We start from the raw sequence: 12603 nt of genomic DNA on the forward strand, positions 1-12603 counted from the left end.
ATAAGTCAGTGTTGACATACAACATTTCCAAAGTTAATTAGGCCTTAGTGATTCCGAGGCAGGTTGTTTGACAAATTTCTTTTCATTTTATCAAAAAGCCTTGCCCCTCTGATGCCTTTGTTAAGTTTTCCCATCTCTTAACAGCTTTCCAGTTGTTTCTGAGTCCTAATTGTTTGGTTTTCCAAGGTATAGCTATTAAGTGGTACTGTGGGTTTCAGAGGACATATTAAATGGCTTTTGAGGAATGGAATAATAAAAATTTTCTTAGAATTTTAGGGATTTAAAATTATTCATTGCCAGATGGTTTATATCGAAAAGTGTAACTCCCAGGCAACAAGATTCTACTTTCAAGGATCAAAATTAGTGAACACTTTTCAAAGTTAAGATGTCCTGGGGATTTGGTTTTCATGAAGGCAGCACCTGATTTAGTTTCTGTGCTCTGTCAAATGTAGTGTTCCATTTTAATGTTTAATTTGGGGTGGAAATTTTTTTTTAAACTTTTTTTTGTGGAAAATGCATAAGCCACTGTTCTAAATTTATGTAAAAATTCACTGCACTGTTTCTATAAACCTGCCATACATTCTTTATTTTAAATAGACAGCTTTTCTAAATCATTGTGCTCTGCTTAGACAAGTTCTGTCTCCATGGTTGAATTTATGAGTGGATTTGAATAATAAATTCACATTTCAATGAACATATTTTCATTAAAACTGTAAGGTTTATTTTACTGTACTTTTAAATAATGGCTTATTATTAAAGCTATACTTTAAATTCATGCAGTTTTTGAAACTTAGTGCATGGTTACAAGGAGGAAGACAAAAGAGTATGAAACATGACTAGTTTAGGGAGATTAAAGACAGATAAAAGTTTTTCATTGAAGAAAGAACAGGGCAACCTGCATAAGATTAATCTAGGTAAACACAAACATTGTACTCATGGTTCCAACTCTTCGTGTGGTGGAACTGTTGTTGGGGAATAAATCCAGATACCCTTTTCTTGGCATTATTAATTGCTCTGTCACTGCTGTGCTCACTCATTTTATGAAGTGATCTGGCTTTTAGAAATCAGGCTTGTTCACGTGTGTAGAAGGTATGTACTTTCTTAACATGCCCTCTAAAGGCAGATAAAAACTGAATAAAACTAAGAGGAAGATGCTAATGGATCTCTTTTTAGAATTCTTTATGCAACTGTCTGGTCAAGACATGTTGCTTATAATTGATGTGTCCATTACTTGAATTCTCTTGTAATTATAGTCAATAAGTCTTGTAAATGTGTTAAAGCTCACTAAAAGCATACAAATTCAAGAACAGAGTAAGGCTAATAATTTAAAATAATCAATGTAGGCATTTCAGCACTTAATTTCCCTTGTGTGTTGATAGCTGATCATTCTTAATCCATTAAGATTTATTTAGTCGTTTACAATGCAAAATAGGTTTGCACTGGTCACTTGTGCCATTTGAAAACGTCCACTAGGTTAAGTGCAGAATGTAGTCCATTAGTCTTCCTTGACTATATGTATTAATTGCATTTAAAATCAAGTTAATGTGGATGTGAAAGTGAGGTAACTATCAATATGTGACAAAGTAACCCTACTTATATAAGTTACATAATTGATTGTAACATTTACTAAAAGTTAGCATACTTTTTAACATCTTCTGTTGGGCTTATCAGCAACTACATTTTTATTGTGTTCCTGAGCACCACAGAGAGCCCTGTTCCTGAGTACACAATGCCAGTCTACCATTGCAGTTTTGGAAGCCACTCTTTGGGGGATGTTGTTCTCCCGGTTTTAATCCAAGGTTTTTGGTTTCTTCCCCCCGCCCCCCTTGGGGCATCTTAGAATGAATTGCTTTTCTGATACTTTGCTCATGTCCATGAAGTAGTGATGCAGGGACTGTTATTAATGGTTAACTGGAAAAGGACTTACTCTTCCAATTCCTGTTTTCATATTTTGTAACTTGCTCTGTATCTTATGTCTCCTTTTCTTCCCATCCTTAAGCACAATAAAAGCACCACTCTAAGAAATAAATGAGTTTTGATTATCAAGAATTGTAGGGAAAAAAGCACCCCAGCATTCTCATGTGTCTTTGCTTGTATGGAGTCATCTGCATGACCAGAAAGGGCAGTGTCGCCTTTTACCTTGTTAGGAGTACAAAAACAGTGCTTCATTTTCCCTCTTGCATGTTCTGTGGGTTAGAGCTTTACTTTCAAAGGACATGGCAGGCAGATGTCATTAAACTAGAAGACTGTCTGAAGCCCTTCAGTTTGATACTCTAGTGCATGGGGTCACTTGTGCTGTTTGGAAATGTCACATGGGGAGATAGTGTGACTTAGTCTCACCTGAGGGCTGGAGGTGTTTAACTTAGCCTGTATGTGACAGTTTAGAGGCTGAATGCTCTTGAGAAGACACTGGTTGGAGAGTTGGTCTGTTGACTTCAAGCCTAGCAAGGACTTGGGCTCCACTTTGTTCACTGCTTCATCTCCACACCCCACACAGAGTTGGCTTGCAGTTATTTATTGAATGAATGAGGGAAGGAAGGAAGAAAGGACAGACAGAAGAACAGAATGAAGTTTTAGCATTTAGGGAGTGTTGTAGCATTAGAGGGTTGTAGCTCTTATGGAGAAGCATTAGATAATGGGTTATATATACATTCTTTAAGACCTAAAGTTTTGATATCATTTTTTAAATATTAATCTCACATCCATATGTGCATAGCAATTAGCTGTGACTGATGTTGAGGAATGGCTGTGTAGGTCTGAGTGAAGATTTAGTTTTAAAAATCTTTGGAATTCTTTTGGTAAAATTGTAAGGTGCAAGAAAACTAGAGTCTTTTTTTGTTTTTCCCTTTCAAAAAGCCTACAAATTCAAATTAAAAGAAAACCTACTGAGGATCATGCTGTTCCCAGGAATGGAACTATTTTAAATGATATTGACAGTTTGTAATAATAACAATACACTTGAGAGAAATACAAATTTAGTAATACGTGGCTTTACAAATGTAAAGTGCCTGGATTCGTTTTGGGATGTGCATCGCAAGCTTAAGACTGAAAACATTATTAGAAAAAAAGAAGACCTTTTTTTCCTAATGCAGGAAAGTATTATCTCCACTTCCCTAGAATTTGTATGGAACAGAAAGGAGATGTTAACACAGTCTGTTCTGAATATAAGATGTGAAAAATAGTCAGGACTTCAGTGATTTCTGCATGAAAGCAGTCAGCAGAAGAACTCATTTATGTGTTGTCAACACACTAGCAAAGGATCACTGAGAACCTGAAGGAACTAGAGCTTCTCACTAAGGAGCCACGTGTGGTGAATGGAAAGGTCTGTCCCCAGCCCCTCGTGGCACACAGTGTGGTGGGAGCACGGCGGAACCTTAAACCCACAGGAGATTTTAAATGCTTTCACCAAGATTGTAATAGAAATGTTGAGAACTTCATTTTCTTTGGTTGGAGTCCTGATGTTATTGTTAATTAATAATTTCCTAATTACCCTATTATCTTTAATGCCTTTCAGTTTACAGTGCATGTGAATTGTTTCTTCTCACTCTTTTCCTTTCTGTGTCCCTTCATAGAAATCTGTGTTGAGATGAAATGTTTCCAGGTCGTGATAGGCTTAGTTTTATCAGAATCATTTAAGTAAATTGTAGTTTCTAATGTGATTGATAGAATGTGATTGCTGTAAGCTGCAGTCTCAACCTGCTTTTGACATTTAAACATATAAAGCTGACTAGATATAACCATTCAGGTGCTAAATATATTTTACATCTACTTCTAACACTAGAAATGGAAGTATTAAGAGATCTGGCTTCATTGTCATTGAACTGTGAAATATTCAACCTTGTCTGCCCGTGCTTAGTACTGTTGACTTTTTTATTTCTGTTAGAAGATTAAAATTAAATGCTTCACTTTTTTGTCAGCTTTTGGGAATTAAATTGAAATTTAAGACTCTAAAATTTTTTACTGAGTGCTTCAATTTCAACAAAGTATTCTTGAAGGATTATTTTTTTTCAAGGGCACTGCACAAAGGTTCATTGATCAAATGTGATTTATTGCAATTTTTTTATTTGAGCCCTTTTGTATATTTATTGAGGTTCACATATATCATATTCTGTCTAACTAGGTATTTCACCAAATAGGTACTAAACATTATACAAAAGATCTGGAAACATATTGTACTGATAGCACACTGTGATTTTTATGATTTTGATATATTTATTTGAGGATTTGGTGGTTTGAAAAATGAAAAATGGTGTCTACATGTCGCACTTAAAGGAGTATTGCTTCTCATTAATGTGGGTACTGATTATCTATTAGTGACTGTGTTCCAGTTACAGTCTCTGTTCCTGAAACTAGGTTTATTGATTCTGAAATTATTTTGTTTTCTCATTTTTGAGTATAGGTTAACCTTTGTGAAATTTAAAAAAAGAAATTGTTGGTACTGTGCTTTTTATTATGTTGAAATATTTGTTCATGAAGTCAGTAAATAAAATATCAGTACTTCTGGTTTGCAGAATCATCATAGATTTTTGACTATAAAATGATCATAAAAGCAAATAACTTATCCATTATATATTCTTACATTGCTAGCTATTAAAACAGTAAAATAGTGAATCATTTGGGATAAATGTCAGAAAAAAATCTGAAATGCCGTTCTTAATGTGAGTAAATTCAAAGCTGCAGAAATATGAGGAAGGGAGGTGGCTACTGAGAAATTTATTTGATGATAAATATACTTTATAAAATATCAGCTGCCCTGTATGCATTTATGTTTTTCTAATGTTACATTTCAAATGTTGAATAACTTTAAAAAATATTTTTGTGAATTGTTAGAAAAATATTAAAAATTATTTAGCTCATCTCATCTACTTATTACTGCTCAACTGCTTCACTTTGGACTTTACATTTTAGGAATGTTATTGGAAGTTAGGAACACTCACTGAAATGTTTAAGTCTCTTGGTGGAATGATTATGGGATGCAGGTCTATTCAAGTTAGAAAGGAATGCAGGTGTTCCATTTTGGGGCCAGAAATTTCTAATCAGATGAAAAGTATGATTTAAGATCATCTAAGCCTCTTTTTAAACTATCAGTAATGTATTATTCACATTCAAATCATATTTTATGTTAAATTTACCTAGGATCAAAACCATTCAAGTGCAAGATATGCCATTTTGCAACAGCTCAGCTTGGCGATGCCAGAAACCATGTCAAAAGGCACCTTGGGATGAGGGAATACAAGTGTCACGTCTGTGGGTGAGTAAATTGAAACCATCTCTACCGTGGTGAACCAGGAAGCATGTGCAGGATAGCCATTGTTTCAGAATTCAAAACTGATATGAGTAAGAGTGGCTAAAATTATGCATGCGTATCCTCCTTTCCATTGTTATGGTAAATTCCTTAAATACAGTTATGACATTCTTCTCCCACTTCTAATCCTCTACTGAAGATGAGCAATTTTATGGGCTACAAGGTCAATTTGAACCTGTAATCTGTAAATTGACTAAATTATAGGATGTTCATTCACATTGCCAGAGAGAACTGTAAATTCCATTTAAAGACATAAAAAAATACATAATACAGCTTTAGGAGTGTATATGTATGCTTTTTTTTTTTTTTTTTTGCTATATACTGCTTTAATTTTAATCACAGTAGTGGCTCTTTGGATAGATAGACTGGACATACTCCATAAAGAGAAATGTAGAAAAAGATTTAATTTCAGACATCTGGTTACTGATTGTTAAAGAGATAAAACTTGAGTAAACAGTGTATAATGTATGTTTTCATGTAACTTTATTTCAAAACTTGTTGTTATCCATTTTTAGTTAACGGCTCTTCCTCTAAAGAACCATTCACGGTGTTAAACTGTCACTCAGATGTGTTGCGTTTAATAGGGAGCACTGAGATGCCTTAATGCACAACTAATTAATTTAGCAGAAATGTTTAAAAGGTTTTAAAATGCCATGACATCTATGGTATATCATAGGACATTCAGAGCTGGATTTTAATATCCTATCTCTGATTAAAAATATATTTTAATGCTATTAATTTAGAGAAATTAATGAATGAGTGCATCCTATGAAAACACTTTCTGTGGAACCCGAGAAACCTGCAGTTCTTCTGGCTGATTCCTTCAACGCTGCAGGTTCAATTCAATTATGCAATGCGCACACACTATGATGGGTTTCCTTTTTCAGGGGAAGATTCTTCTGGTTAGCGCTACCGAGTAAATATCTTTTAAGTCAGAAATGGCTTTTGTTGGACAGTACATTTTATTCCAGGATGCAGTTGCATTTTTTGACCCTTGAGATAGTTTTACAGATAACTTTGCAAAGCAGTTTTATTAACCATGGTCTGTGATGTGTTCACTGGCAGAATTGATGGTTCAGTGACTTCTGGCTAAGGTAAATGAAGATGAACCTCTGCCCTGAAGCCCCCTGAAGATCAGTGGCAGAATGAGTTTTGTTGCTACTGATTTTAGCTGCAAGGGTTGAGTGCCAAATTGTTCATTTTAATTGCTCTGGGTCTTGGAATTTTAAAAGATACCTCAGTTATTGTTTCTTACCATATGAGTTATAGGAAAGAGGGAAGGGCTTGACTCTGGCAAACATTTGCTGTTAGGGGGTAATCAGCAGTTTCGTCCTCATTTCTTAAAAAAAAAAAAATAACCAGTTTTTGCATGCTCTATTATTAGAAATCTAATTCCGTCCATTTTTTTTTTTTTATTAGGGTTACTAAGTCCTGAGAAAGAGAAGAAGAAACTTTATCAGAGAACAGTTTCTGGCATAGGTGGCATCAGAAACAATACCTGATTGACTGGCTTTGCTTGTCCAATTGAAATAGTGCGCCCTTTGCTGAGCTTACTGCTCACCACACACCACTGAAGTGCTACACCAGTGGTTTACATATTTGATTCCCAAGATAAAGAATTATAAATACAGAGAGATATAGGAGTTTCATACTGTTGTCCCAGAGGGGTGTGTGTGTGTGTGTGTGTGTGTGTGTGTGTGTCTGCGCACACACATAGAAAAAGGAATCTAGACTCCAGAATTGTATCTTTAAGAATTATGGCAGTCCTTGAATTTTACTTCACTTTGAAATAATAGTTCTCTTAATTTTTTTAAGTGAAGTTTGATTTAAAAGTTATATGATGATAATTTTCATAGGGTGGATATTTTCACAGTGAAGCTGGAAGTTCTAAAGAATTCCAGTAAACCGAAGAAGGCCTATAATCTGTGGAGTTAAAACAGAATAATAACGAGTTAGAACCCTTATGGTAAAGAAAAAAAGCATCATAGGGTATCTGTATTTCATGTGTTTTGAAGGGATAGGGCAATATGTAGGTGAAAAATTAAAATGAGAAACATGAAAGAAAGCAAGGATTGGCTCTCAGGTTAGTGGCAGTGAAGAGCACTGGTACATTACCATTAGTGACAATGTCGATTCATTATCATTGATGGCTAAATAATCCTAGAAATGCTCAGTGGACCTATTAGTTCCTGAGCATAAGCAGCTCATGCTGCGTTTCTTCATTAGCTTTCATTGCTATAAATTTTACCTTTTAAAAAAATCATGCTTTAAAAGGTGACGTGATCTTTCAGGAACATTAATTCTATAATTTTGTCACAAACAGAAGGTCCTGCACTGTGTTTTTCTTTCTGCAGTAGTCAGTACCTTCATCTCTGCCCCTTAGGATTTTATGAATAACCTTTTTATTACCTGAATTGTAAGAGATAAACTGTTCTTCAAATAGTTCTGAATGAGTAATAATGTATAGAAATAATGGAGCAGGCAGCTTTTAAAAATGAAATTATTGCTCACAATGTTGCATTATTTTGTCATAGTAACCTCTTGCTTTTCTTGGGAAAAAAACCCTCATATATTATAGCGAAATTGATGTAAATGACAGTGGGTTTTGTTGAATTGAGCTGAGTATTAATGGTTTAGATTACTTGTAATTGACTTGTTTTTCATATCTTTATATAAGAAGGTTGTAGATGCTCATCACATATGTAGCTTGAATACTTTTGCTAAGGCTCAGTTTGACTTGTGCATTAGTTACTCCCTTAACAAAAGATTGCCTTTTATGCTTTCTTACTTCAGTTGTTTTGACCTACACTGATTTCTTTGAATCTTTAAGCTCTGTTTTAAGATAATTTTCTTCACTTCGTCGGCAAGTGCTAGCTACAATCTATCATGGATTTGAGTTAGTTTGTGAAGCAGCTGAATGAGTTAGATGTCTAATTCTTGTCAGATAGCTGGGGTTCAGATTCAGGATTTCAGTTTGGTTCACCCATGCTTTATGTGCTTATGTTGTGGTAAAAATCACCCAAAATGTGTTGCTTTGCAATTCCTGTTCTGAGAACCTGTTATTGATAACTTCATTTATAAAAGCCTTTTATTTTACTTTCACTTTTAGGTGGAGCAGTTTTTGAATAGTACAGTTTCCTAATGTTTTTCTTAGATCTGAATGGGATCCCAAGAGAATTTTATACAGTATAGGTATCTTTATAGATAGCACGTCAGTGGGTGGTTCACATGAACATGTGGTGTGGATCTGACATGGGGCTTGTGGGGAGAGAATGAGAAATAATAGAAAGCATTTCTATACAGAAGTTAATAATTTTGTTGTGAACATATACTTAAAAATAGGTTAAACATATTTTTACTAAATCAATGATCTCTACCTTTGATTACTAAAAAAAAAAACTTGAAAATTTCAGTGGCTTACAGACACCATGTTTTGTTAAATCTATTTAAATTTAATTCTCTCTGTTTCTGTGAGTATACACACACGCAATAGTGTATGTAATACTATCGGTAATAAGTAGTATTGGTGTGGTACTGTGCTTTGGTGTATGCCTTAATTCACATTCACTTCTTTTGTTGATCTCCTGGTGTCATGAGATTGTTTATCTCATGTTTATAATTCCCATTTTACAGATGGTAAACTTGATATACAAAGTGTTTTTAGTGATGGACTCAAATTATACATGAGTCATAGTAGACCAGTTTCCTTCCTTTTAACTGTCCCTTTAAAAAATTTTTTTTTTCTGCTTTGCAATATCTGTTGTTTTTGGTTTCTGACTTTAATTTGTACTTATTTTTTTCTCTCTAGGTTGTTCTCACCAGAATGTAATAACTGTAACTTAACCTCCTTCCAGCCCCTAACCATTCTTGTTTTCTGCTTTTGCTCAGGTTTATGTTCTTTTAGAAACTTGCTCGCATGGTATTTTCCTTTGACACTGTGGTTTCAGTCTGTTTCTGTATCTCTCTTTTTGTTTCACTTTTCTCACCTTAAAGCATTGTTTGAAATAATTTTATTACTCTTTCCCATTGTTCTTTATATGTTGATGATTTATTGCACTTGAGTGATTACAAATTGAACATGATATAATAGAATTAGGTGCCTAGACAAATGAAGATATTATTGTCTTTGCACGAGGACCACAGGGGTAAAAATTGATGAGTTTAGGTTACTGTCTTTGTTTTTCATGACCAGTTACTTAAGAAAAAAAAAAAATGGAGTTAGTAGCAAACTAGTGAGTGGCCTGTGATTCCCATAAACCTCAGAAGTGCTAGCTGACTGTTGCGTGCCATTTTTCACAGAGACACCGGGATGGGTGGTCTGGGGATCATGGTATTCTCTGATTGACTTCCCTGTGTCTGGTTGAATCTTGTGTGCAGAGTCAAGTAGGGGAGTAGCACTTAGCTAATCCAGAGAGAATAAGGGCATTTTCTCAATCTGTCACCTTCAGGTTCATGGAAAGATTCTAGACATTTTCTATTGTCTATTAATGTGCTTATGAGCTGTTTATTCTCATTTGGTTTAAGAAACCTTAAATAGAAAGTTACTAACGCAGTAAAACTCTTTTTTTGTGTGTGTGTGGCATTACCTAGTTTTTGTGCATTAGAAGGGATCTCTATGTAGATGATTATAATGTCACTTTCTGACCTTTGCAGCTTGAATAATTGTAAATCATTGCTTCATAATGTGTCAGAGAATGTCTGTACTAGGCAATTAAATGGCAGAATATAATAGACCAAATTATTGCCTGTCATGTTTTCAACAACACAGTTAGTATTTGAGTTACACTTAATCATTACGTGCATTAGCAACTTCATTGGAATCCAGCTTCAGGCTGAGCATGAAATACATTACATTATTTAAACCTCTAATGGTACAAGTCATTTATTTGTGTTGAAGTGTACAACATGCAGAGTTTCATAAAGCAAGGAACACTTGAGAGCTTAATTTATCCAAATCAAAGTCTAAATGCAGATAAACACAAGTGGCAAAAATTAGTAATTTTTATAGGCTGGAAATATTTAAAAATACATGGTTGTGGGTAATTGTAGGCAGCAGGAATAAATTAAAATCACTATTTTTAGTCTGTTCTGAGAACTAAAGCTGTGTATACCTAAATCATTAAAAGCACCCTGGAACTGCATTTTTAGCCGAACAATTAATTACACCCATCATATCTACAGATGTATCCAAATAAAATAAGCATTTGGTTTGGCTTGTTGTTTTGGCTAAAGAGATATAGATAGAAAAAGTTTGCTTTATGTTGTGGCATGAATTATGCTTGTAACAATGTAAAATGCAGCATCTGTCAGTTTTGTAAAGAAATTAATGTTCAAACATTCATTACAAAGGGTATATTACATATTCTATCTATACAATATTTTAAAGCTTTTTGTTTAATGATACATTTTTGCCTTTAGCTTGAAATTTAAAAATGCCACGTAGTGATTACTGTCTCTCTTCCTGTCAGTGAGGAATACTAAATTAACATTGTTAGTTTATCCCTCTTGTGCTCCAGTCTTTGAAATACCATTTAGTGAATGAACGTTGTTTTATATATTTTATATACAAATCACATTGTAATCGGAATGTCTAAAAAACATCTTAGCTATAATATTAAAATAAAAAACAATCTTTCTCAGATAAGATTCTGAGGTATTTTACACTGAACTCTTGTAAATCCAGGAGAGATTTGGGGTAAGATTAGGAAGGTGGATGCCAGCCTCTCCTCATCATGGGGGCTTTGTCACCACCACACCCTATTCTCTGTTTTGTAGTGCTGCTTTCTTGAATTTTTATCATGAAGAGTGGGTCATAGGTTTATCTCAAGGCAACATGTGTGATCGCCCTTAACAACGTGGAGCACATTGTCATTTCTTGGTGTTATAGTTGAAAGCATTGGCCTCTCTGAGATCTTTTCCAGTGAAGAATTCATTATCTCAGTGACTTAAATCATTTTTGCTTTCTTTTTGTTTTTAAATGGTTCTGTGATGATTTTAAAATCCAGTTGTAGAATCTGAGGATTCTTTAGCTCTCCTGATCCATACAGTGGAATACAGGGAGTCGGGGGGGGGGGGGGGGAGCAGTCTGCTGGGTTTCCTTTGCCTACCCTTTGAGTTGTGTGTGTGTGGCGGGGTGTGGGGTAGTGGGGGTGGAGGTGGGGGTGCGAGGTGTGGTAGCCTATTTTCTCCTTCTCTCTTCCTGCCAATGTGTTTTTGAAAGTCCTTTACTTGCTGGAGGGTTTTGCCCTTTGATTTGTCTAATGCTGAGTATAAGAGGTGTTGGAAATGTAGATAGGAAGGAAGCGTAACTACTGATTTAGGGACTCATTCATTTCCTGCTGGGCACATTCTTGAGAGTTTCCTCTCTCTGCAGACGCAGTGACCATGACCAGTCAGTGCAGAGGCCTCGCAGTCATGTGCTCCAAGGAGGAGAGACGGACATGAAGTGGGACACATAATAGGAATAAGAGGAAGGGACAGTGGTCCATGGGGAGTGCTTAGGAACAGCAGCAAAGGCTTCCTTGAGAAGTTATGTTTGAGTTGGATCTTAAAGGATGAGGAGGTATTCACAAGGCTAATTGGGACATTTTTAGTAGATAAAGCAAAAGTAGTGAAGAATAGAATAGCATGACCTATTAACGCAGCAGGAAATTCCTGGGGTATAAGTGGTTGGTGGGGTGAAGTGGAGGATTTTTAAAACAAATATTAAATAAACATTTATGGAACATGACTGTGTGCCAGTGCTGTTAGTCTTTAGGGTTAACAAGATCAAAATAATTTGTGCTTCAACTGGATGGAGATAGCTCAGGTAAAGAACGAAAGAAACATCCAAGCCTTGCTGGACCTGAATTCACAAAGTTGTATTTCATCAGATAGCTAACATTTGATGTGCAGGTGAGTGAAAATTAGTTAGATAACCAGGGGCAGCCCTCTTGAGGCAGGGCTTGGGGATGTTCAAGGAGAAGCGTGGTATGTTCATACTTGCAAGGACTTTAGTTAGTCCTGCCAGAGGTGAGATTGTGAAGCAAGTAGCATAGCCCTGAGGAGCTGGGCGAGGTAGGCAGGGCCAGGGCACACAGCCTGTTCTTGCTGAGATGTTGAATGCTGGCTCTTCTCACTACTTTCCGTCTCTCCTTTTTGACTTTGCTGCTTTCTTCCAGTTTTCTGGACTGTGAAAGGTCAGGGAAAGGAGGAGCTAGAGAACTTCCTAGGAAGGAAATCACTGCTTCAGAATCAAGGGGCATGGGATTTGGCAGCAGAGTTATGTTTATGAGAATTTCACTGTTGGTAGTTTTAAT

General features: G+C 35.6%; 1 protein-coding gene across 2 annotated transcripts in view; it reads left to right on the top strand.

The window, feature by feature from the left end:
• The window catches only part of ZNF407 (zinc finger protein 407), a 446836-nt gene that overhangs the window by 34153 nt on the left and 400080 nt on the right, over nt 1-12603 (top strand). For both annotated transcript variants that reach the window (XM_025997752.2, XM_025997753.2), the window contains exon 3: nt 5137-5251. In XM_025997752.2, the coding sequence (XP_025853537.2) occupies nt 5137-5251 (115 nt within the window). The remainder of the gene's footprint in view (nt 1-5136; nt 5252-12603) is intronic.

This window comes from Vulpes vulpes, chromosome 5, assembly GCF_048418805.1.
Source record: "Vulpes vulpes isolate BD-2025 chromosome 5, VulVul3, whole genome shotgun sequence".
Taxonomy (NCBI): domain Eukaryota; kingdom Metazoa; phylum Chordata; class Mammalia; order Carnivora; family Canidae; genus Vulpes; species Vulpes vulpes.